General features: G+C 42.0%; 1 protein-coding gene across 1 annotated transcript in view; it reads right to left on the bottom strand.

Annotated features, from left to right (window-relative positions):
• Positions 1–25,144, bottom strand: part of CSF1R (colony stimulating factor 1 receptor) — a 120,364-nt gene that overhangs the window by 64,781 nt on the left and 30,439 nt on the right. The window contains exons 4-7 of the mRNA XM_030213013.1: positions 23,557–23,693; positions 12,562–12,721; positions 9,080–9,269; positions 7,341–7,456 (exon numbers count right to left, since the gene is read on the bottom strand). Of these exons, the coding sequence (XP_030068873.1) occupies positions 7,341–7,456; positions 9,080–9,269; positions 12,562–12,721; positions 23,557–23,693 (603 nt within the window). The remainder of the gene's footprint in view (positions 1–7,340; positions 7,457–9,079; positions 9,270–12,561; positions 12,722–23,556; positions 23,694–25,144) is intronic.

A 25,144-nucleotide genomic window follows, 5' to 3' on the forward strand; every position in this document is an offset into this window, starting at 1 on the left:
ATATGGGTGGGCACGCACTGTCTATATAAGTATGAGTAGTGTCTCTTGGGATCCTACAAAATAATGCCTAAGAATTCACTTGATGATGGATTTCTAAGTAGTCTGCCCAACAGCTGCCCGGCATCAATATAACCACATACATACTTAATGGAAAAATTGATATTTTTAAATATAATTACATTATCCCACAATCTCTCCACTGCAAAATGCTATACACAAACTTGTGCAAAAACACACTCATATCTTTAAAACCATAACAGCACTAATTCCAAGGACAGGATGAGCTACAACCTTATGCTTGAAAAGGCAGAACTGTAATTACACTAGGCTCTAAAACACCAATACACTACCTCGTGAAAAAAAGAAAAACAAAAAGGGCTGCGAATACTACATGCTAGCAGAATACTGCACCTTGATCACACTTGAAAAACACATGACACAACAGACATGACACAAGGAACTAGAAATCAAAAAATATGAAGGCAAAATACTGAACTGGAAAGTTAACTCAAGAGGTCAGACTCAGCATGCAGCAATATCAGAAAAATTTAAACTTACATGCAAAATATCACAGATGCACATTTCCAAAAGATGACATATTCAAATTAATAAATTCTGAATAAAATACTTTTTTCTACCTTTGTTGTCTGATCTATTCGCTTTGGTCCCAGTGTCTTCTGTTTTACGCAGTGTCTTCTTTCCATTTGATATTTTTTCACTCACCATGTCCACCATACTCCTGTGTCCTTATGCGTCCTGTCTACCATCTGTAGCCCTGTCCCTATCCTTCCTCGAGTTTCAGTATCTGCCCTCAACGTGTTCCAAACCAGCCCTTAAACTCAGCAGTTTTCCCTCCATCCATATCCAGCATTTCTCCTCACTCCCCTCCATCCATGTGCATCTACTTCCACTGTCTTCCCTTCCCTCCATCCATGTCCAGCATTTCTTCTCTCTCCCTTCCCTTCCATGTGCATCTCCTTCCTTTGTCTTTCCTTACCTCCATCCTTGTCCAACATTTCTCCTCTCTTCCCTGCCCTCCACTCCATCCATGTCCAGCATTTCTCCTCTCTTCCATCCCCTCTATCCATGTGCACCTCCTTCCTGACTTCTCTCCCCTCCCTCCATCCATTCGTCCAGCAACTCTCCATTCTCCCCTGCCCTCTCCGCCAGCCATCCATCTCCAGCAAATTTCCTCTCTCCCCTTTCCGCTCCATCCATTCATGTCCAGCAATTTTCTTCTTTCCCCTGCCCTCTGCTCCATGTCCAGCAACTCTCCATTCTCCCCTGCCCTCTCCTCCAGCCATGCATCTCCAGCAAATTTCCACTCTCCCCTTTCCGCTCCATCCATTCATGTCCAGCAATTTTCTTCTTTCCCCTGCCCTCCGCTCCATGTCCAGCAACTCTCCATTCTCCCCTGCCCTCTCCTCCAGCCATCCATCTCCAGCAAATTTCCTCTCTCCCCTTTCCGCTCCATCCATTCATGTCCAGCAATTTTCTTCTTTCCCCTGCCCTCCGCTCCATGTCCAGCAACTCTCCATTCTCCGTTGCCCTCTCCTCCAGCCATGCATCTCCAGCAAATTTCCACTCTCCCCTTTCCGCTCCATCCATTCTGTCCAGCAATTTTCTTCTTTCCCCTGCCCTCCGCTCCATGTCCAGCAACTCTCCATTCTCCCCTGCCCTCTCCTCCAGCCATGCATCTCCAGCAAATTTCCTCTCCCCTTTTCCCTCCATCCATCCCTGTTGTCCAGCAATTCTCCTCTCTCCCCTGCCCATCCTGTTTCTGTCCATCCCCTTCCCCCTTCTATCCAGCGTGTCCCCCCTCCCCCTTCATAGCATCTCCAAGGCAAGCCAATTTCCGTTCCAGTCTACTCCCGAAGTCGCAGCGACGAACGGGCAGGCAGCGCTGCGGTAGTAAAAGCAGCAAGGAGACTGGTTTGACTCTCCGTCCTTCACTTCCCTCCCTCTGCGTCCCGCCTTCCTCTGACGTCATTTCCTTTCGGGCGGGACGCAGAAGGAGGGAAGTGAAGGATGGAGAGTCGAACCAGTCTCCTTGTTGCTTTTACTACCGCAGCGCTGCCTGCCTGTTCATCGTTGCGACTTCGGGTAAAAGTCACCGTTCCAGTCATTGTCACTTGGGCGAGCCTGATCCAAGATTGGGTGGGCCTGGGCCCACCCAGGCCCACCCATAGCTACGCCCCTGTACTAAACCAAGAGCCCTTTTTACCAAGCTGAGGCAAAAGGGCGCTTGTGCTGGCATCGGCACGTGATTTTCACGTGTTTACCGCAGCAGGTAAAAGGGAAGTCTCTCTTTCCCGCAGGAAATGGCAGTGTGGCAAGTAAAGCACTTGCTGCGTAGCCATTTCGGGGGGGAGCCCTTACTGACACCCATTGAGGTGGCAGTAAGGGCTCCCGCAGTAACCCAGAGGTAACCAGGCAGCGCGTGGCACTGCTCGATTACCGACGGGTACTTATTTATTTTTGTAGCTCCGGATATGAAGGTGCGCTAGGGGTGGGAAGTACCACTGGGCTGCTGTGGTAGCCCGATAGTACTTCCTGTTTAGCAAGCAGTAAGCCCACGTTGGGCTTACCGCTGCTTAGTAAAAGGAGCCCCTATACTGCTAAAATGCTAAGGTATGTACAAAGACGCCATCAAGCCCGCCAAATTCAAAAACATATTATGTCATATCCAGGCCCATAATGTAACATAACATAGCTGAGATAATATTTAATCACCGCTCTGACCTCATGTGCAATTTTCTTTAAATTAGTCCCCTTATTTTCTAACTCCTCTTACTCTCTTACCTATCTATATGTTCTGTCTTTGCTTATACCCTACACTGTCTATTAAAATGTTCTATTATGTATTGTGTTGACATTGCAAGTAGTAAACCATGCCATACTTTGTATTGTTATTTGAATATTTTTACTGCTGTAATTCTCTATTGCTTATGTTTGAGTTATTCTTCCTGAACACCACCTTGAGTGAATTCCTTCAAAAAAGCAGTAAATAAATCCTAATAAATAAATAAATAAATAAATAAATTTGTAACAGAGCATACACATGAAAAATATAGGGGTTGATATTTGAAGCTATTTAATCAGCCAGAAACAGCTCCTGGTTGGTGAATTCACTTGTTTGGGGCTATATGCTCATGTGTAGTTGGCATTTGACAGGTAAGTCCAGCTGAATATCACCAGAGACTGCTAAACTCAAAGCCAGCTGTTTTGTGGGTGGTCCAGGGGTAGAGCCGGCACTTATGCCTTTAAGTGCCGATATTCGGCGCTTAACACCTAAATTTAGCGGTCAAATAAAACTGCATAAAATTCAGTCCTATCTTTAAGCGGTGTTGCTTATGCGGTTAAGTGCTGAATATCTCCAATTCAGACCTATTAGTTGTGGGTCTGAATCAGAGATATTGAAGGGGGTCTTTTACTAAGATGCGCTAGCATTTTTGGTGCACACTAAATGCTAGAGACGCCCATAGGAATATAATGGGTGTCTCTATCGTTAGCGCGTGCTAAAAGGTCTTTTTTGCGGGTGCACCTTAGTAAAAGGACCCCTAAATGTTCAGCTGGTGGTGGTCAGCGATTTTTTAGTGCTGATAGCTTTACATCCAGATATTCAATGTTGGGCCATGTCCAGTCACCAGCACTGTATACCTGTGTGTGTGTGGCCAGCTGATGCTTATCTTGGTATGAGCCAATATTTAGCTCTTAACCAGATAAGGTAAACCGGACAAAGATAGGATTGCTTTTTATCCGGTTAAGGGCTGAATATTGGCATGTTAGCAGATATGTGGCGACACTGTCTCCAGACCACTGACAAAATACCTGTTTTCCATTTTTGTAGTTAGAGGGGATATTCAACGGCACTATTGGGGTAACGTAACTGCCATTGAATATCCCCAGAAAGGCAGCTGAGTGTCACTTAACCAGTTAGGAGCCTCTCCTACCCAGTTAAATGGTTTTGAACGTTGGGTCCTATGGGGGAGATTCTATATCAGGTGCCTAAAAAATTGGCATTGAAATCAGTGCCGACTCAGTATATTCTAAAATCAGCACCTAGATTTAGGCACCAATTATAAAATACACTGAGTTGATATCTCAGCGCCTAAACCTACGTGCATCCATTCACACCAAGGAAAACATAGCATAAGTCCTGGCATGTACATTTATGTGCACTGGGCCATATTCTATAACTGCTCACGTAAATTTCAGAACGCCCACAAAAAGGCCCATTTCCCCGGCCATAACCACACCCCCTTTTGCGTGCACACGTTAGAAGTTCAGTGCACTTCATTACAGAATACGCTTAGTGAGTTGTGTGCGTAAATTCTAATCAATGCCAATTAATGCTCATTATTGCTTGTTAAGTGCTGTTATCAGTGCTCATTATCTTGTTAAGCTTATTAAGCTACATGCATTGTTATAGAATCCACCTGGATTTTGATGTGAATGTCTAAGCGTGCTAGAATCTGGGGATATATAAACGAACATCATCTGGTTGATATTCAAATTGATCTAACTGGCCAGAAATGGTCACTGACTGGTTAAATCACTTGTTCATGGCTATCCACTAATTTTCAGCAGCACTTAGATAGTTATCTCTGCTGAAAATTAGTGGTTAGTGCCTAAGTGAACACCTGCTATTTTGGGGGCATTCTGGAGGCAGAACTAAACTGGTCAGGGTAACCCATAAATGGGACCACATAAAACATAGTGCTATCTTTATGCGGCAACCCACAGCCGATTACGTTCCGAATATCGACCATGTGTTATCCGGTGCCGCATAAATTGGATATTCAATGTTGAAGCCTGGACGTGGCCTGGCATTGAATATCTGGAAATAACACCGATGGTGGTCAGCAAAATGCTCACTGCTGCTGGTTGCATATTTATCTTCATATGCAAATGAGTGGTTACGGAACTCATATAAACAGAAAGGAAAACTCATCCTCCTTCCATAGTACTTAGCAAGAGGTCACTAACTGGTTGATATTTAATACCTACTAGGACCTGATGTTAATTTAATCTGAGGCTATTATTTACAAACAGGAAGCTAAATCGCAAGGGATATACAAGTGTGCCTTGTACATATGGGATAATTGTCAGTGCAGAAGGGAAAAATAGGAGATACACTACTTCCCAGGAGAAGCGATCAAAGGAGAGCAGAGAGTTCCTAAACAAATAGAAAAGTGCATGCAATGGCAAGTTTTTCCTTCCTCTGCTGGCAGAAAGGCATGTCTTCTAAGTGTTTTGGTGGGAAAAGACAAAGAAACACTATCTCAAAAGCATGGCAGTGGCTGTGAGGCTAGAGGGAGACAGGGTATGTGTGGTCACTGCTGGTGTGTGTGAGTGTTATGGAGTGCATGTTTGTATCTGTGGGAGTATAGATGAGTATTGTGGGGATACCTCAGTATGTGTGTCAACCTGTGTAGTAACCAGTGTGTGTTTCTGACTCTAAATATTCTCTCCCTTGCTCTCTCCCCACTCACTTCCTCAACCTCCCATCTATCCTTGTGCTGTCTCCACTCCCATTCCCCCTCCTTCCCCCTGCACTCCCTCTCTCTCCATACTTATCATTCCATTCCTCCTTTCCTGCATTCATTCAGACTCTATCACTCCACTTTCCTTTCTACTTTCTCTTTTTTTTTTGCTCTTACCCTTCCATCCCTTCTCCCTCGAACTAACCTTTCTATTCCTCCCTTCCCTTCCCTTCCTCCTTGTACTCTCCTCCTCCTAGCATTTAGCCTTCAATCCCTGCCTTCTCCCTTACACTCAGTTCTTCCCCCTTTCTCCTTACACTTTCTTCTATAACTCCTTTTCCATCCCTCTCTTCACCTCTCTTCCCTGCTATACTCTCGCTTTCATGCTTCCCTCCCTCTTGAACCTAATTCCTTCTTGCATTGCCCTTCCACTTCCTTCCCCTGAATTTTCTCCTCCTTGTATTCCCTTCTCTCTTATCTTTTCCAGCATTTCCTGCTCCCCTTTCCTCTTCCCAGTTCCCACCACCTTATTCTACTAGGTCTAGTCTTCCCCTACAGCTGGGGCTTGGGTTTCCAGCAGCAGCCCCCTGGGCCTTTATCACTACTGCTGCTTCACTTTTTTTCACTGTTACTGGGGACTGGGTCACTGTCACCAGCCACAGCCGAGACCTTTCTTCGCCGTAGCTGTGGCCATTTTTCACAACATCCAATGCTTCACTTCTTTCTCTACCCCTGGAGATTGCAGCCCCAGTAGCAGGCTGGTAATGGTGCTGCCTCAGGACTTAAACATAAATTTGTTTCAGTAGGACAATATCTTTTGCATCCCACATGTCTTTATCTAGCGAGGCCTGACTTGCCTGCTACCCTGATCAATTCTATTTTGGGCATCTCCTTCTGTTTTTATGCACACACATAAATTTGTCTGTGCAAGCAACAAACAATCATCAAACTAGAACACACCCTCAACAAAAAATAAAATGGAGCAGCCCACATCCTTTGCTATCCTGCTCAAAGAGTCAAATTTTGCATTTTTTCTGAAACCCCAAGTATAGCTCAGGTTTTTGAAGGTCTTTTGGGAGGAAGTTCAATAGGGGTGGGACCAACATGAAAATGCTTTTCTCATGGTGTCCCCACAGGGTCACTTCCTTTGGACTTGGACTACATAACAAGAGATCTTGATTAAAGTGAAGAGAGTTCTAGAGCACAAATACTGTAGTGCCGTCAACTTCAAGATTCAAAAAACCATAGCCAACTAGAAAGCTAACAGCAACCAATGAAGTTCTTCTGATTCAGCAGAAATCAGGTCCCTGAGCATAAGTTCCTGCAGGACCCATGGTGCAATATTCTGTATTAACTCTAAACATCTCAACTGCTGCTTGGGCAGGACAATGCACAAATAATTGCAGTAATCTAATTGGGCCATGATAGTGGTCTGCACCTCAATGTAAAAAAAATATTTTGAGAAAAAGGTGCAGAATACAGGCTGAGTCAAGATGATAACATGAGGCCTTTACAGCATACAAAATATGGTTCTGTGATCAGTTCATAACTAGAAAAGCTTAGGAAAAGAATGAGTTTAATTGATCTGTGCTTCTTTGGGCTTCCACTCAATGAGTAATGCTAGATATGTGGGTCTTTGTTAATTACCAACTGTTGTAAGAGGGTTTATTTTAGAACAAATTTTAACATCAGACAGACATACTGTATTTGGCAGGGTTTAGAAAGAAGTGGTTCAAGATAGTTTAATTAATACCGCCACTATCCTCACAATGGTCCTCCAGGGTTAGTCATCCCCTTAAAATTATGCAACTTTTATTTGCATCCTGGTGCGCTTCACCCTGACAAAAGACTTACGGTGCAGGAAGACATTAAAAGTAATTGAAGCATTGGTTTCAGAGTTTGCAACATAAAGAGTGTACGATCCACTTTCAGTATCCTTCAGTCGACTCAGAAGGAGGGTGCACTCATATCTGAAAGGAAGGGAAATGAAAATAAGAAGTTCCATCTAGAATTGAAGAAGTCTATTTTCCAGGAAATGTATGCACGAGTCCACAGTCCACTTGTATACAAGGATCCAAAGGAAAAACTCACGTCTTTCAGAATCCTCATGTCCCTCCTGACATGTCTGAAAATCTGAGTGGATAGGACCACAAATGAGTGGGTTATAAAAAGAACATAAGAATAGGCATACTGGCAGCATTTGAATAGCAGCACCTGCTACTCGGATAAATGCGGTTGAGATAGTACCAGGGTGGTGTAGGGGTAGAGTCAGGGTGCAGACACAATTGATCCAGATAGCAGCAATTTTCAGCCCCATTATCCAGATAATCATCCCGATAACTTAGGACAAAAAAAACTGTGATAAGAACTATCCGGATAAGCTATCTGGACAGGGGCTAAATATTGTAACTATCGGACAGTACTGGCACCTCACCGTTCCATCTAGATATTTAGACTATGGACCAGATTCAGTAAATGGCGCCCAAAGTTAGGTGCTGTTAAGTTCTGCACTAAATGCCAGTTCTATAAAGGTTGCTTAGCGCTAAGTAACCTTTATAGAATAGCACTAAGTACAGATTCCTGCACTCAAGTTTGGACGCAAGGGCTTATGTCTGCTGAAATCTGGTGTGAATCCTCGTGCCCAACTGATGGCAGTTAGGCATGTTAAATCCAAGTATTCTATAACATTCTTTTTCATTGGGTAGTGGACAACCATTTTCAGACAGGACAATTTACCCAGGTAATTCCCTAATTGTCTGGGTATGGTATTCTCAGAGTTTGGTATAAAGAAAATTGTAGCATTGTGTTGGAATCTAGGGCATCTTTTGACGAATTCACTGATCCAACCTAAATTCTCTCCTCAGCCCTTCACCCAACCATTCCATTTCCTTTTGGGGGCAAAGGTTCAATTTTCACAGTGTTACCAAATAAGAAATTTGGTCCCTGTCTTCAGTTACATTGTATATGTTAACTAACCTTTGAAACTTTAACTCCTTTCCCTGATTCTCCCCAAACTCTTCCATGTCTTGTCCGACTGTCTTGATTAACTTGTAAGCTCCACAGAGCAAGGACAATCTCTCATGTGTATTTGTACACTTTGTAGCTCCATAAATATGTTTAGAAGTAGTAGTAGTAGTAGTAATGAGTTTGAAAACTTCCCTCTAAGGGAGGAAGTTAGCAATGTAGGCTACTGTTAAGTAAGGTTATTTTAGCATAAGTTGGGTTTTATGCAATGAGACCCTTTGCTAAAATAACCCGATTTATGGTAAAACAACCCAATTTAACAGTAGCCCAAGTGTATTGTATGGGAATGGACTCTATGTCGATGTAGTCCTTATGGTAAAGTCCTAACCATATGGTTAAGCCTATGGCACAATAGCTGTAACTCATTCTGAAGCCATCCATAGGTCCTTTTCAATAAGGATTTTCCCTGTAGACACCAAGAGGGCAATCAAATGCTTCCTATGTGCAAGTAGGACGTTTAGCAATGCTTAAAGACTAAAAGACCTCAGAGCACTTCATTAATCAGTGATATCTCATACAATTTATTTTATTTAAATTAAAAGCCAGGATTCCAACCAATGAAATGGTACCTGTTGTCAAGACCTGTCATCACTGTCTTATGCTCAGATATATTGTTATCCACCATTAGATTTTTATGTCTCCAGCTCCAGTCAAGAGGTCTGGGGTATGCATCAATAAGTACTCTCAGTGTCAAGCCTTCTCCCACCTTCACCTCCTGGGTTTGGTTTTGTAGTGCGTAGAGATGTATATAACCTTGATCTGAAGGACATAAAAGAAATAGATCATGAGTAGTTGTTTTTTGAAGTGAACACCTAGAACGTAAAGAACTTTGATGAGTTCAGATCTTCTCTTTCTATCAGACTAGTCAAACTTGTAAAAGTTACACTAGTTCAGCATTATACTATCAAGAATTTCAGTGACCTCCTTCTGGAGAATTCTGGGATTCTGGGTTAATGGTATGCAGAAATTTTAGAAGACATGCATAGAATACAGGAGCTGAAGGTACATAAGTACATAAGTAATGCCACACTGGAAAAAGACCAAGGGTCCATCGAGCCCAGCATCCTATCCACGACAGCGGCCAATCCAGGTCAAGGGCACCTGGCAAGCTTCCCAAACGTACAAACATTCTATACATGTTATTCCTGGAATTGTGGATTTCTCCCAAGTACATTTAGTAGCGGTTTATGGACTTGTCCTTCAGGAAACTGTCTAACCCCTTTTTAAACTCTGCCGAGCTAACCACCTTCACCACGTTCTCTGGCAATGAATTCCAGAGTTTAATTACGCGTTGGGTGAAGAAACTTATTCTCCGATTGGTTTTAAATTTACTGCACTGTAGTTTCATTGCATGCCCCCTAGTCCTAGTATTTTTGGAAAGCGTGAACAGACGCTCCACTCCACTCATTATTTTATATACCTCTATCATGTCTCCCCTCAGCCGTCTCTTCTCCAAGCTGAAAAGCCCTAGCCTCCTTAATCTTTCTTCATAAGGAAGTCGTCCCATCCCCGCTATCATTTTAGTCGCCCTTCGCTGCACCTTTTCCAGTTCCACTATATCTTTCTTGAGATGCGGCGACCAGAATTGAACACAATACTCAAGGTGCAGTCGCATCATGGAGCGATACAACGGCATTATAACATCCTCACATCTGTTTTCCATACCTTTCCTAATAATACCCAACATTCTATTCGCTTTCAGAGCCGCAGCAGCACACTGAGCAGAAGGTTTCAGTGTATTATCGATGATGACACCCAGATCCCTTTCTTGGTCCGTAACTCCTAACATGCAACCTTGCATGACGTAGCTATAAATCGGGTTCTTTTTTCCCACATGCATCACCTTGCACTTGCTCACATTAAACGTCATCTGCCATCTAGCCGCCCAGTCTTGTAAGGTCCTTCTGTAATTTTTCACAATCCTGTCACGAGTTAACAACTTTGAATAACTTTGTGTCATCAGCAAATTTAATTACCTCGCTAGTTACTCCAATATCTAAATCATTTATAAATATATTAAAAAGCAGCAGTCCTAGCACAGGCCCCTGAGGAACCCCACTAAGTACCATTCTCCATTGTGAATACTGCCCATTTAAACCCACTCTCTGTTTCCTATCCTTCAACCAGTTTTTAATCCACAATAGGACTTTTCCTCCTATCCCATGACCCTTCAATTTCCTCTGTAGCCTTTCATGAGGTACCTTGTCAAACGCCTTTTGAAAATCCAGATACACAATATCAACCGGCTCCCCTTTGTCCACATGTTTGTTTACTCCTTCAAAGAATTGAAGTAAATTGGTCAGGCAAGATTTCCCCACACAAAAACCGTGCTGACTCGGTCTCAGTAATCCATGTCCTCGGATGTGCTCTGTAATTTTGTTTTTAATAATAGCCTCTACCATTTTCCCCGGCACCGACGTCAGACTCACCGGTCTATAATTTCCCGGATCTCCCCTGGAACCTTTTTTTTAAAATGGGCGTTACATTGGCCACCCTCCAATCTTCCGGTACCATGCTCGATTTTAAGGATAAATTGCATATCACTAGCAGTAGCTCCGCAAGCTCATTTTTCAGTTCTATCAGTACTCTAGGATGAATACCATCCGGTCCAGGAGATTTTCTACTCTTCAGTTTGCATGGGGTTAATGGATATTTAAACAATAGCTTTTGGATTATGTGTCTACAAGACAGTCTTTATAAAAGCATTTTTTTTAAAAGACTTTGCCCTGGTAAATAAGCAGTCAGGGGCTGAAATTTTCTTTTTCTCCTCATCTTACTATAGACTGGCATTGTTGGGATTGGGGAAAGGCAGAACTAGCGAGAAATGCATGGAGGATTTGGACATTGCACATGAAAATATGGGAGACCGATGATGAAAAATAGTGGCCAGTGAACCATTATTTGCTCGCTTTAATGAAACCGCTTCAGAAGGTTCCCAAAAATATTTTTAAAAATCTTTCATTATAGAAGTTGAATGTTGTTGGCAATAAAATATTATTGCTATAGATAGATACTTTGTATGTGATTTGCTCCCCGCTTAGACTTTTACAGATTTAACGGGTTATAAATAAAGTTATTATTATTATTATTATGTTACTTTGTGAATAAAATTGAATGCTGGGTATTAGGGGATATGTGTTATTGTTGGCATGTGTATTTATGCATGTATACAGACATGTGAGTTTAGAACAGGCCATTATCATATGTATAAGAAGTGTTGCATGTGAAAAACATTTCTAACATGACTCCTAGCATCATTCTTCGAGGAATGGTGTTGCGATAATCATAACTGTTGAGTTTATTTATCAGAATTTAAGGGGTGGCCCTAAGGGCTTGAAAATGAACTGGGTTGCACACAAGGCTAAAGGTCCACCAAGAGCCCCTTTTCTCCTTGCACCAGCCCTGGTGATATGCTGTTGCTGCCATGGGTGGGAAGACCTCACCCTACCCCTCACCCACTTATCCCTGAGCTTGATTGTCCCTTTATAGACACCCCAATAAACATAATCTACAGTGAACCCTCTCACTAATAATAATCCTCAATAAACCCACTTTGAAAATATCCCTCATCATAGTGGACCTTTACTCAGTGCAATATTTGTTGTGTCTTACATCACTGTGAGCCAGATAAAAGCCTTGATTGCCCTATGGAATCAAGCGCTACAGGTCTTAAAACCAAAAGACTACCTTACTACAGGAGAACATAGGAACCATGAACTGACTGTAAACTAAAGAACTGCTTAGTTACCTGGGCATGAAATCTAAAATTGCACCAGAAACAAGGGTAGCAAGTGAATACTAGATGGGACTTTTAGGTTATAAGTCTTGGTTTTATGTTGATTGGATTAAACTGACAATTACCTGCTTGGATGTTGAAAACTATTGTGAGATTGGAACCTTCCCAGGTTACCCAGTGCCAATGTAACAAAACCCTTAGGGAATACTGGTCATTCCATTACCCTACCAAAAGGTGGGAAAATGTGGGATACAAATGTAACAAATAAAATAAATAAATAAATAAATAAAATATTGCCCTTAAGGGCCTGCTTACCTACAACTCGCAAGAATGTTGACTTGTTGGTGAATCCACCACGGTTTATGCCAACACAGGTGAAGTTGCCGGCGTCCATTTTATTCACTGCAGGTATGGTTAAGGTAGATATGGCACTCCATTTCTGGTTTCTGTAATCACTATCTTGCGTAACAGTGGCCTGCAGATATATAGAGATGTTCAGAGATTGTGCTGGATAAAATTAAGCTGGTTGATAATCAAAATCATTTATGTGATCTGCATCAAGTGCTAACTATATTTATTATGTTTATTAAAATGTTCTTAATTGCTTTATTTACAGCATAAATCAAAACGATGAATATAATAATAATTAGAAATTAATAAGAAAGGAATGTCATAAGTACATAAGTACATAAGTAGTGCCATACTGGGAAAGACCAAAGGTCCATCTAGCCCAGCATCCTGTCACCGACAGTGGCCAATCCAGGTCAAGGGCACCTGGCACGCTCCCCAAACGTAAAAACATTCCAGACAAGTTATACCTAAAAATGCGGAATTTTTCCAAGTCCATTTAATAGCGGTCTATGGACTTGTCCTTTAGGAATCTATCTAACCCCTTTTTAAACTCCGTCAAGCTAACCGCCCGTACCATGTTCTCCGGCAACGAATTCCAGAGTCTAATTACACGTTGGGTGAAGAAAAATTTTCTCCGATTCGTTTTAAATTTACCACACTGTAGCTTCAACTCATGCCCTCTAGTCCTAGTATTTTTGGATAGCGTGAACAGTCGCTTCACATCCACCCGATCCATTCCACTCATTATTTTATACACTTCTATCATATCTCCCCTCAGCCGTCTCTTCTCCAAGCTGAAAAGCCCTAGCCTTCTCAGCCTCTCTTCATTGTAAATATAGGAAAGTCAGCAGTTACATTAAGAAACAATCATCCTACTTTCATTAAAAACAAAAGATGCCTAACACTTCTCCCTCCAGGAAGTCCTGGTAGTTTAGGAAAATGCCATGGTGAAAAGGTGTGTCTTAAGATGCACTTTGAATTTCTTTAAAACTGGTGCACATCGAATGAATAACGGGAGATTATTCCAGAGGAAGGGGGCCTGAAAATAAAAGGCACTCTTCCCTGTAGCCTCATAGTAGGCTTGTTTAGGATTGGCTAAAATGGGTTTGATGGTCATTTATAGATCACAAATAACGAGATAGGGAATATAGAAAGGTTAGCTTTGCCAAATATTTGGGAAGGCCTATATATATCATTTTATGAGTTAGAACAAGTATTTTAAATTGAACTCTGTACTGAAAAAGAAGCCAGTATAGTTCTTTTTCAAAAAATTTGGGCCTAATTAAAGAGCAATTCTTTGACAGGGCACCCAAGGTTACCCTTCCCTTGAGCGTATTAAGTGGCAGAAGAACACCTAAGCAGAAGCGTAGCCAGGCGTGGGGGGAGTGGAGAGCGGACTGCTGAAGGTGCCGGCACATATTTCAAATGTGACAGATCGTGTGAAAAATAGGCGCCATCGGAAGTCCATTTGGGGGAGTGGTCACTCCCCTGGCGACCCCTGGCTACGCCTCTGCACCTAAGCACTATTCTGCGTCACTATACGTGAGTAGCATAGCATGTAAATGCAAGAGGCGTTCGCATGGGTGGAGCATGGGAGATGCGTAGGCGGGGCTTCCAGTTACATGCATACCTTACAGAGGGCTCCTTTTACTATGTGGCGGTAAGCCCAATGTAGGCTTACTGCTCGCTAAATATGAAGTACTGCCGGGCTGCTGTGGTAGCCCGGCGGTACATCCCACCTGTAGCATGCCACCATTTCTGGAGCTACAAAAATTTATTTTTGTAGTGCCAGAATGTACCTGGCAGTAATCGGGAAGTGCCGTGCACTGCCCAGTTCCCACCGGGTTAACGCGGGAGCCCTTACTACCACCTCAATGGGTGGCGGTAAGGGCTACCCCTCGAAATGGCTGCATGACAAGTGCTTTACTTGCCACATGGCCATTTCCTGCAGGAAGGCAAGACTTCCCTTTTGCCAGCTGAAGTAAAAGGGGGCCTCAGTGTGTATGTAAAACAAATGCCGATGCCAGCGCTGGCCCCCTTTTACCGCAGCTTGGTAAAAGGGCCCAGAATATAGTAATGGACACCCTTGCCACATTTGGGACCTGCAGTTATATCAGGTCTATAGCTGGTGTAACAGGATGCTCCAAAAAGAGCTAACACTAGTATTCCATAACAGAATCTGGGCACTTAGGTGCCATGATAGAATAGGTTTTCACTGCATAGCACTGGGACACCTAGAAGAAGGCACCCAACTCTTTAATGGCTACATTTTTGTTGAACAACTCGATGCCCAGCCAGAATGTATTTGTTTACATACAGGCAGGGCTAGGGCAGTGGTGTAAATTGCAGCCAATCAACAGATGAGTGCAAGGGGTCCATGTTTAGCCATGCTCATACCCCTTTCTGAGGTAGATCCCCCGCTCTGCAGGTCCTTTCTGATATTATACTCGGGAACCATTCATTTGAATGCTGTCACTGGTTTAAAGGTGGGGCCAAAATTTATCCAGATGGTGATGAAATCCAGCTGTTACCCAAATAAATGTCTTCATTGAGGAGGACTGCATATATCCCAGTTCTAATTTTAAACCAATAAGATATCCATAGATGTTTAGGATTACATATTCAAGTACTACTTAAATGGAAAGGGCTACCAAATACTGAGCTTAAAGATGAGCAGATAAATCATTTGTTAGGAGATGGCTACAGTTTTGAATAGTGAGTCCAAGCTTTCTAACAGCTATGCTGGAATGAAGACAACCAATGTACATATCATAAACATATCTTCCAAACTGCTATCTAAATGCTGCATTTGTTTGACTCTCTGCATTGTGGAGTGGAGGAGTAGCCTAATGGTTAGTGCTTACTCAAAAGCATGGATTAATGAGACAAAGCCAACATGGATTTAGTGAAGGGAAATCTTGCCTCACCGATCTATTACATTTCTTTGAAGGGGTGAACAAACATGTGGATAAAGGGGAGCTGGTCGATATTATGGATCCGGATTTTCAAAAAACATTTGACAAAGTACTTCATGAAAAACTCCAGAGGAAATTGGAGAGTCATGGGATAGGAGGTAGTGTCCTATTGTGGATTAAAAGCTGGTTAAAAGATAGAAAACAGAAAGTAGGGTTAAATGGTCAGTATTCTCAATGGAGAAGAGTAGATAGTGGGGTTCACCAGGGGTCTGTGCTGGAACCATTGCTTTTTAACATATTTATAAATGATTTTGATGGGAGTAACTAGTGATGTAATTAAATTTGCTGGCAACACAAAGTTATTCAAAGTTGTTAAATTGCAAGAGGATTGTGAAAAATTACAAGAGGACCTTACGAGACTGGGAGACTGGACATCCAAATCACAGATGACGCTTAATGTGAGCAAGTGCAAAGTGGTGCATGTGGGAAGGAGGAACCCGAACTATAGCTACATAATGCAAAGTTCCACACTAGGAGTCACCGACCAGGAAAGGGATCTAGGTGTCATCATTGATGATATGTTGAAACCCTCTGCTCAGTGTGCTGCGGCGGCTAAGAAAGCAAATAGAATGTTAGAAATTATTAGGAAAGGAATGGAAAACAAAAATGAGGATGTTATAATGCCTTTGCATCGCTCCATGGTGCAACTGCATCTCAAATATTGTGTGCAATTCTGGTCACCACATCTCAAAAAAGATACAGTGGAATTGGAAAAGGTACAGAGAAAGGAGATGAAAATGATAAAGGGGATGGGATAACTTACCTATGAGGAAAGGCTAAAGCTTGTTTACTCTTTCCAAAAATACTAGGACTAGGGGACATGCAATGAAGCTGCAAAGTAGTAAATTTAAAATGAATCGGAGAAAATATTTCTTTACTCAACAAGTAATTGAAGTCTGGAATTCATTGCCAGAGAATGTAATAAAAGCTGTTAGCTTAGTGGGGTTTAAAAAGATGTTTGGATTGCTTCCTAAACGAAAAGTCCATAAGCCATTATTAAAATGATTTGGGGGGAAATCTGCTGCTTTTTTCTAAGATAAGCAGCATAAAATATATTGTACTGTTTTGTGACCTGGATTGGCCACTGTTGGGAAACAGGATGCTGGGCTTGATGGACCTTCGGTCTGTCCTGGTATGGCAATACTTATGTACTTATGCAGTGGGCTGCAGACCATGGAAATTGAGTTCCATTCCTACTACAGCTTTCTGTGATCCTGAGCCAGTCACTTTACCCTCCATTGCACTGGTACAAAAACTGCTTTGGTGGTAATAGAAAGGCAGTATATCAAATTCCTTACCCTATCAATCATGCCTCAGCAAAGGTCTTGCTCAAGGTGTCGTAGAGAAGACCAGTACTTTACTGTGCTTATTCTATGCTATGAATTACAGAAGACAGGTGATAAGAAATGTAATAACTATGTTTATTAATAGGGAATGGATCAATTGCTAACTCCAAAAACATTAGCTGAGGATACATCTGTAAAGTGGTGAAGAGGATTTTATATAAGTGCAGGTTGCAAAACGAGGACTTGCCACTGAAACTTTCAATGACAGAGAGAAGCAGTATAGTAAGATTTTAAATAAACAAATAGGAACATTAATTTTAGCTTCACACTAGAGAGCCGCACGGGAATGGGTATAGCGGGAATCCTGTTGAACCTGCAGGATACGCACAGGTATGGAAGAATTCCACAGGATTCCCGTGGGGATGGAAAAAGTTCTCATGAGTTCTCCAACGGAAGTGTAGTCCTAGGGCCAGCTCTTTTTAACGTATTTGTGAGCGATATTGTGGAAGGGCTGTCTGGTAAGGTTTGTCTCTTTGTGGATGATACTAAACTCTGCAACAGGGTGGACACCGTGGAGGGTGTGAATGACATGAGGAAGGACCTAGCGAAGCTAGAGGAATGGACCGATATTTGGCAACGAAGGTTTAATCCCAAAAAATGCAGGGTCATGCACTTGGGTCGCAAAAATCCGAGGGAAACAGTACAGTATAGGGGGTGTAGTGCTTCAGTGTGCAACAAAAGAGCGGGACTTGGGGATGATTGTGTCTGACGACCTTAAAGCTTTCAAACAAGTAGAAAAAGCGATGGCCAAAGCCAGAAGGATGCTTGGGTGCATAAAGAGAGGCATGGCCAACAGGAAAAAGGAGGTAATAGTGCCATTGTATAAATCTCTGGTGAGGCCTCATTTGGAGTACTATGTGCAATTCTGGAGACCACAATTATGGAAAGACATTAAACAGGATGGAGTCGGTCCAGAGGGCAGCTACGAAATTAGTAAGCGGTTTTGAATGCAAAAATTATAGGGACAGGTTTAAGAACCTCAACATGTATACGCTGGAAGAGAGGAGGGAGAGAGGAGACATGATAGAAGCCATAAAATAACTTTGCAACAGTAACTGAGAATTATGAGCACAGCTATTCCTCTGTGAACAGGCTATGAACAGGTTAAGAATCACTGAGAAGCTAAATCATAAGTAACTATACAGAATGTGAGTCTCATGTCAGCTTGCTCCTTCTGTTGGAGACACAGGCAGATATGGAGTCATAACAAAGATATATGTGGCAAGAGAATACTATAATGTAAGAGGGAAAATTTGCTGTTGACCATGAAAAGCAGATAATGGAAAAGACACAACTTTAGTTGCTGGGAAGATGGTTTTTGCAAAGTAGGATAACCTTACTAACTTTACTTATGATAAGCAAATATGTTATGAAGAACTTTGCTTCTGTAAAGATAGAATTTGCTAGAATGAGAGAAATGCTGACGTTGTACTTCCAATACTAGTCTATGGGAGAAAAGAGTATAAAAGGAGAATTATGGAGAGAGACAACCAGAGAGCTAATGTCAGAGGTCACGTTTGTGTCCTGGCTGCTGTCTCATATGAGAATTAATTAATTCTATTATGTAGTCTAATTGTATTCCTGATTGGTAAGTGTAATAAACTATTATTGATTATTCTCATATTATTACTATAGCCTTCTGTGTCTTTCTGTCTCTCCACCTGGTGGTGTTAGGACCATATTCTCTGGAGTGCTGGACATTCCAGCTTGCAGGTAAATAGTAACTTTATACTTGGGAGAGGGCAGAAAGATAAACAGCATTTATATACAGGAAGAGAGCCTTTTTCAAATGAAGGAGAGCTCTGGAATGAGGGGGCATACAACGAAGTTGAGAGGGAATAGGCTTAGGAGCAACCTGAGGAAGTATTATTTCACAGAAAGGGTGGTGGAAGCGTGGAATGGCCTCCCGGTGGAGGTGGTGGAGTCGAGGACTATTCCAGAATTTAAAAAGGCATGGGATAAGCATGTGGGATCTCTTAGGAACAGGACAAATTAGGGGTTACAGAGGATGGGCAGACTGGATGGGTCATATGGCCTTTATCTGCCATCATGTTTCTATGTTTCTAAAATCTATGGTGACTCTTTAATGAGACTTGGAATGCATTAAAAGAGCCACTTGGAGCACCAGAAATGTACGGAGAAACGTATAGAGAGAGGCAATTGGAGCACCAGACTGAGGCTTGGAACACTCATTGGCTGAATAGTGAAAATCATCCAAAAATCACGGGAGGCTGTTGGGGTTGGGAGGAAACAGATGACCGAGAGCAAGTAAATAATAGCGTCATTTCCTGCAAGTATGGGTAGGGATGGAGGAGATTAATTGTGGGGGATGGGGAGGGAAGAAATGGATCTTAGCAGGTTCGGGTGGGTATGGGTTAGATTCCATTGGGGATGGGCAGGGATGGATGAAATTTCTGTGCCTGTGCAACTCTACTTCATGCTGAATGTTGAAATAGAATAGGGAGAAAGAGGACACTACAGGAAATGATATTTTGTAACAAATTTAAAGTGTCTGGGCATGAAATTCCTCACACATAGGGTGGGTTTTAGATGGAGTGCAGCAGAAGATATGGGTAGTGCTCCTGAAATTTCCCTCCACCGCTCTGGCACTCTCCATATAATGCAGAAGCAAGAAGTAGGAAAGGTAGGCTCTTCTAAAAATCGGAGGAGACGTCTATAAAGAAACAATTCTTTATTGCAAGAGAAGTGACAACGACTCAACAGAGCTGTGTTTCGGCGCTAGCTCGCGCCTTCTTCAGGAGTCTTATGATGTATAGCTGATTGTGTAAAGTCGATAGTTTGTTACAAAAAAACTTTCATATAAGGTATAAACTTCCGCTGTCAGAACAGAGAAGTGCACCGTACTGTAGCAATCTCTTCAATGTAACAAGCTATCAACTTTACACAATCAGCTATACATCATAAGACTCCTGAAGAAGATGTGAGCTAGCACCGAAACACAGCTGTGTTGAGTCGTTGTCACTTTGCTTGCAATAAAGAATTGTTTTTTTATAGACGTCTCCTGTGGTTTTTAGAAGAGCCTACCTTTCCTACTTCTTGCTTCTGCAACCTTTTACGTAGGAACCAGTGTACCTCCACCCCTTTGGTGTGGTTTTCTTTACTCTCCATATAATGCCAGGGCAGTGCGAGGTGTTTTGCTCAGCTATACCGATAGCAGTAATATTCAGCCACAATGGACTAGATTCTATAAAAGGCACTATTCTATAAAGGATCCGCACCCTTTACAGAAAAGCGCTAAGCACATAAATGGCGACTAACTTACAATGCCGGCAATTGCGCCTGCTGAAAGCAGGTGTAAATGCCGATGCCTAAATTAGGAACCAATGGGGTCTATTCTGTAACAATGTTTGTAAATTCTGGGAACCTCCCCAAAATGACCATGACCACACCCCCTCGAATTTACACACTATAGGATTTATGCGTGGAGCGTTATAGAATATGATTCACCTGTAAATCCCAATTAAGATCAATGAATGGCAATCATTGGTTGTTAGCAGCCAATCATTGGCACGGATTGGCTCATTAATCATTTAAGTTGCATGTACAAATCAGCAATGAGTGCTGATTTGCACGCAACTTTAGTCGCCATATATAGAGTCCTCCAGTATCTGTACAGTTACGTGGCTTAAAGTGGGACAGAAAATTTGCTTTTCTAACTTAAACCCCTTGGCTATACATAGAGGTGGCAATTCTATCACTGAGCACCTCCTTTTAGATAACAGGACCTAGGTGCCATAGCGTAATCTATAATGGAACCTAAAATTGTGGAGGAGTGGTCTAGTGGTTAGAGCACCAGTCTTACAATCCAGCGGTGGCCTGTTCAAATCCCACTGCTGCTCCTTGTGATCTTGGGCAAGTCACTTAACCCTCCATTGCCTCAGGTACAAACTTATGTGAGCCCTCTGGGGACAGAGAAATATCCAGAGTACCTGAATGTAACTCACCTTGAGCTACTACTGAAAAAGGTGTGAGCAAAATCTAAATAAATAAATAACATTTAGATGCTCGCCTTTATGCCAGCCAGAGACATGGTGTAAGTGCGGATACCTAAATGTGGCTGGGATGCACATACCTTATAGATACGTCATAAGTGGGTGCCACATTTGTGCTCCACCCCTGTGCATGCCTCCCTTGCAAATATGCACCTTGTGAGTTAAGCTGGTATTTGCAGAATAGTGCTTAGGCACCCTGCTAGTAGGTAGGTTCGTGTGTAAATATGGGCACCAAGGTCATAGCCTTGCCTTTCCTAGGTGCCTAGGTTCCATTACAGAAGACAAGTCGTTTATTCTTGTATACCACTGATATCTCCATAGCGGGTTCAGTGCGGTTTACAATACTTAGCAAGCATGTTTATAGTAATATGTATTACTTTGAGAATCGGTTTGCGGTAAGTTTTGAGACTTACTGGTTTGAGTAGACAATATACAGAGAGCAGTATTTAACAGTGGGCTTTTACAATAGATATTTTTACAGTAGACAGATTGACAATAGGAATTGGGTGTTGCCCTGGGTTTTATGGGAATGTTCTTTAGAGTGAGTGCTGCTGGTATCGAGTGTCAGGGTTTTGGGAAAAAGAAAGTTTTCAACCCTTTTCTGAAGTATTGGTAGCATGTGCAAGTTTGTTGAATAATGAGATAATCAGTGCCAATAATTGGCATTCTAACAAGCTATTATTAGCACTAATTAGATTTAGTTAGAACTTACGCACTGTGAGAAGGTATGAGGCTGTCCTATACGGTGTAGGCCACTAGAGGGCGCTAGAAGAAGGTGGAGGTCACTAGGAACGGGGAGAGCCCTGGGAGGTCCACAGGTGCAGGTGGTTATAGGCTGGGTCCTGGGTAGCTAATTAACCACTTTATACCCCACCTGAGTTGTGAAAGGAGGGAAGTGAGCTAGCAGCAGAAGAAGAGAGAGCCCCTGAAAGATACTGGCTAACCTTATGGACTTGGGGGTGGACTGGGTGTCCAAAGGAGATCAGCAGGCTGAAAGTCCTGGGGTAAGAAGTCCCTAAAGCATTAGAGTTTGACTGTGTGTCTAGAACTGTGTGTTCAAAGAGGGACTGTGTGTCCGAAGTACTAAGAGAAGCAGGCTGCAAAGCCTGGGGTTGAGAGTCCCCAAAGTATTGGTGTAGTACTGAGCCCATGTATCTGTGTGGGGAGGCTCAGTGTGAAGACCTATGAAAGTATAAAAGTGTTAAGCTAGAAGAAGTGTGCCCAGGGGCTGGAATAAAGAGTTGCCTGAGATATATGCAGTTGGTGAGACCTGCTTAATTTGCTGAGTGGAAACCAGGTCACCCTGAGTGAGAAGGGGAGCACACTAATCTGCATATGATTTGCATATTGTGAACCAGGTCACCCTGAGTGAGAAGGGGGATATCACAGCACATAACTTTAGGCCTACATTTTATGCATGAGTTTAAAAAAGGGGTGTAGAAATGGGAGGGTCATGGGCAGAATGGGAGCATTCTTAGAATTTACGCACATTGTTATAGAATAACGGGGATACGTGTCTAATTTAGGTGTGCACATTTGCACCACATTTTAGTTGGTGCAAATGGCCAAGCCTAAAGTTAGATACAAGTCCCAGGCGTAAGCACTATTTTATAAATAGCATCTAACTCTAAGCGAGGCTTCTAGAATATTTTTTGGTGCCAAATTTTAGGTGTCATATATGGTCTAGCCCTATATGTACAGTTGCTGCGGTGAATGCTGTTCATACATTCATAGTAAATGACGGCAGATAAAGACCTGAACGGTCCAGCCAGTCTGCCCAACAAGATAAACTCATTTTACATGGTATGTGATACTTTATACCCGAGTTTGATTTGTCCTTGTCATTCTCAGGGCACAGACCGTAGAAGTCTGCCCTGCACTGTTCTTGTACTAAAAGTTCTGAAGATTCTGGAATCCTAAAGAGTTACAAGATTCTGGAATCCCAATTAGTAGCAACATTCCATGTAGAACCCCAAAGAGTAACATAGTAAATGACGGCAGATAAAGACCTGAAGGGTCCATCTAGTCTGCCCAACAAGATAAACTCATTTTACATGGTATGTGATACTTTATATGTATACCCGAATTTGATTTGTCCTTGCCTTTCTTATGTACGTCATCTTGGGTGAATGTCTTCAGAAAGATGGCTACTCAATCTCATTCCCAATAAATAAATTCATTAATATTTAGCTCTTCCACTCATCTGGATATTGGTGCTGGATTATTTAAACACAGTGACCTATGTTTTATACAAATGCTTGTCATAGTGTCTAAATATTGTCCCGTATGTTTATAAAATGTGCTTCCAAGACAGGATGTGGGCCTTGATAAATTTGTTCTGGATTACTGATGCTTAAGTACTACCATATATTTTTATTTCATTGTAACCTTCACTATGTTTTTAGCCTCCATTTCATTTAATCTCTTTTGTTATATTTATAACCAGCTATTCAAACATTTCTAGCCTCTAAATATTAAATTAAAAGTAAGTGAGATGTGTGAGGGTAGTTTCCAGCATTAAAGTATTAGATATTTCAAGTTTATTTAAAGATCCTGTGCTATTATTAACTCTACTCAACACACAATAACGTTACGAGTTGAAGAAACCATTGTTCAATGATTTACATTTTCTGCTGGATGTTTCCATTCTACTGTAGTCCTGAGACTGGAACTAGTCACTGTGCAGCTGATGATGAACGGCTCCCCTTTTATTCGTACATGGTCTTTGCGTTCCAAAGTCACAGAGGGAAGCTCCAGATAAGCTAAGAAAAAATACAAAAAAACAAAAGGTAATTGAATCACCTGTATTGTACAATTCAACAGGAAAAGCTTTTGCACTCTTCACTGCCAGTGGCATTATTGTTCAATAGTTTTACAAAGAGAGCTAATATAGCATCATGTCTACAGACACTACATTACTCATTTTCAAAAGAGAAAAACATCTCAAAAGCAGCACAAAGTGGCAGATGGACGGTTTTCTTGTAAAATGTCCAAGTTGCAATTTTCAAAACTCAAAATTGAGACATTTAACTCTGCAGTTCATGTAAATCACAAGGGGGCGTGTTGGAGGCATGTATTGGGTGGGCTTAAAATCTGGACTTTTTCAACGATAATGCAGCACGTTTTAAATTCAAGTTTTATTTTGTTTGTTATACCACTCACACTCAACGGCAAACCATAAAATAAATTAATCAGGAAAAAAGGTCCAGTGCAAAAAAGAAGGTATGTTTTTCTCTAGACCTGTTTCAGCCACAACTAACTCACAAAAAGGTGTCCTAATTGATCAGCTAACACTGGCGGGATTAAGGCATGACCTCTCCCTTAATTTCCCTGTGATCACTGACCCCCCTCTCACTCCCCCACAAAGATGTGACAGAGACAGTAGATACCAGGTTCTATGACTGCTTCAGATTTTATGGTCATTCCCATGAAAGCAGCAAGCAAGTGGATGGAGTAGCCTAGTGGTCAGTACAGAAAGCAGTAAACCACAGGACCCAGGCTCAGTTCCCACTTTAACTCTTTAATTTCAATAACGATATGTGAGCCCTCCTGAACATAGAGATACCTCCTGTACCTAAATATATAAGTGACCTGCAAGCCTGAGGGCTATTGCAGTGGTGGACCTTTAGGTACATTAGGTTTTTTCTGTTCATGGAGGGCTACTATACAATATGAAAGGGTTTAAGTGGGATTTGTACCTTGGTGCCTTTAAGTGAAGTCTATTATATTGACCACTAGGCTGTCCCTCTGCACTGTTGGGATTTTTGTGTGGCCAGTTTACTAGGAATGCTGCCACAGGATATTTTATTTACAGATGGACGTTTTGAGCATGAAAACATCTAGCTCAAAGCCATAATCAAATCCTAATTTTAGATATTTTTCTGGTTCAGTTATGGCTTTGAGCTAGATATCGTTTTGAGATGTTTTCAGCAAAATGTTTCATTTTGACTTAGATGCCATATTGAAAAATTTCCTCTGTCCACACCATCAGAACTGGCTTTCATAAATATTATTTTCACTATCAATGCCATATTGCTAACCATTAGCAGAATGGTACACATCTGGTATCACATTTTCACCACTATCATCTATGCATCATAGAACCAATACTGGTTTCATGAAAACTATCTTTGTCCTTGCTGGGACCATGATAATAAGTAAACATTGCATCCGTTCAGTTCAAGGATCATCATTAGAGAGGAATATCACAGAA

Source organism: Microcaecilia unicolor, chromosome 8 (assembly GCF_901765095.1).
Source record: "Microcaecilia unicolor chromosome 8, aMicUni1.1, whole genome shotgun sequence".
NCBI lineage: Eukaryota > Metazoa > Chordata > Amphibia > Gymnophiona > Siphonopidae > Microcaecilia > Microcaecilia unicolor.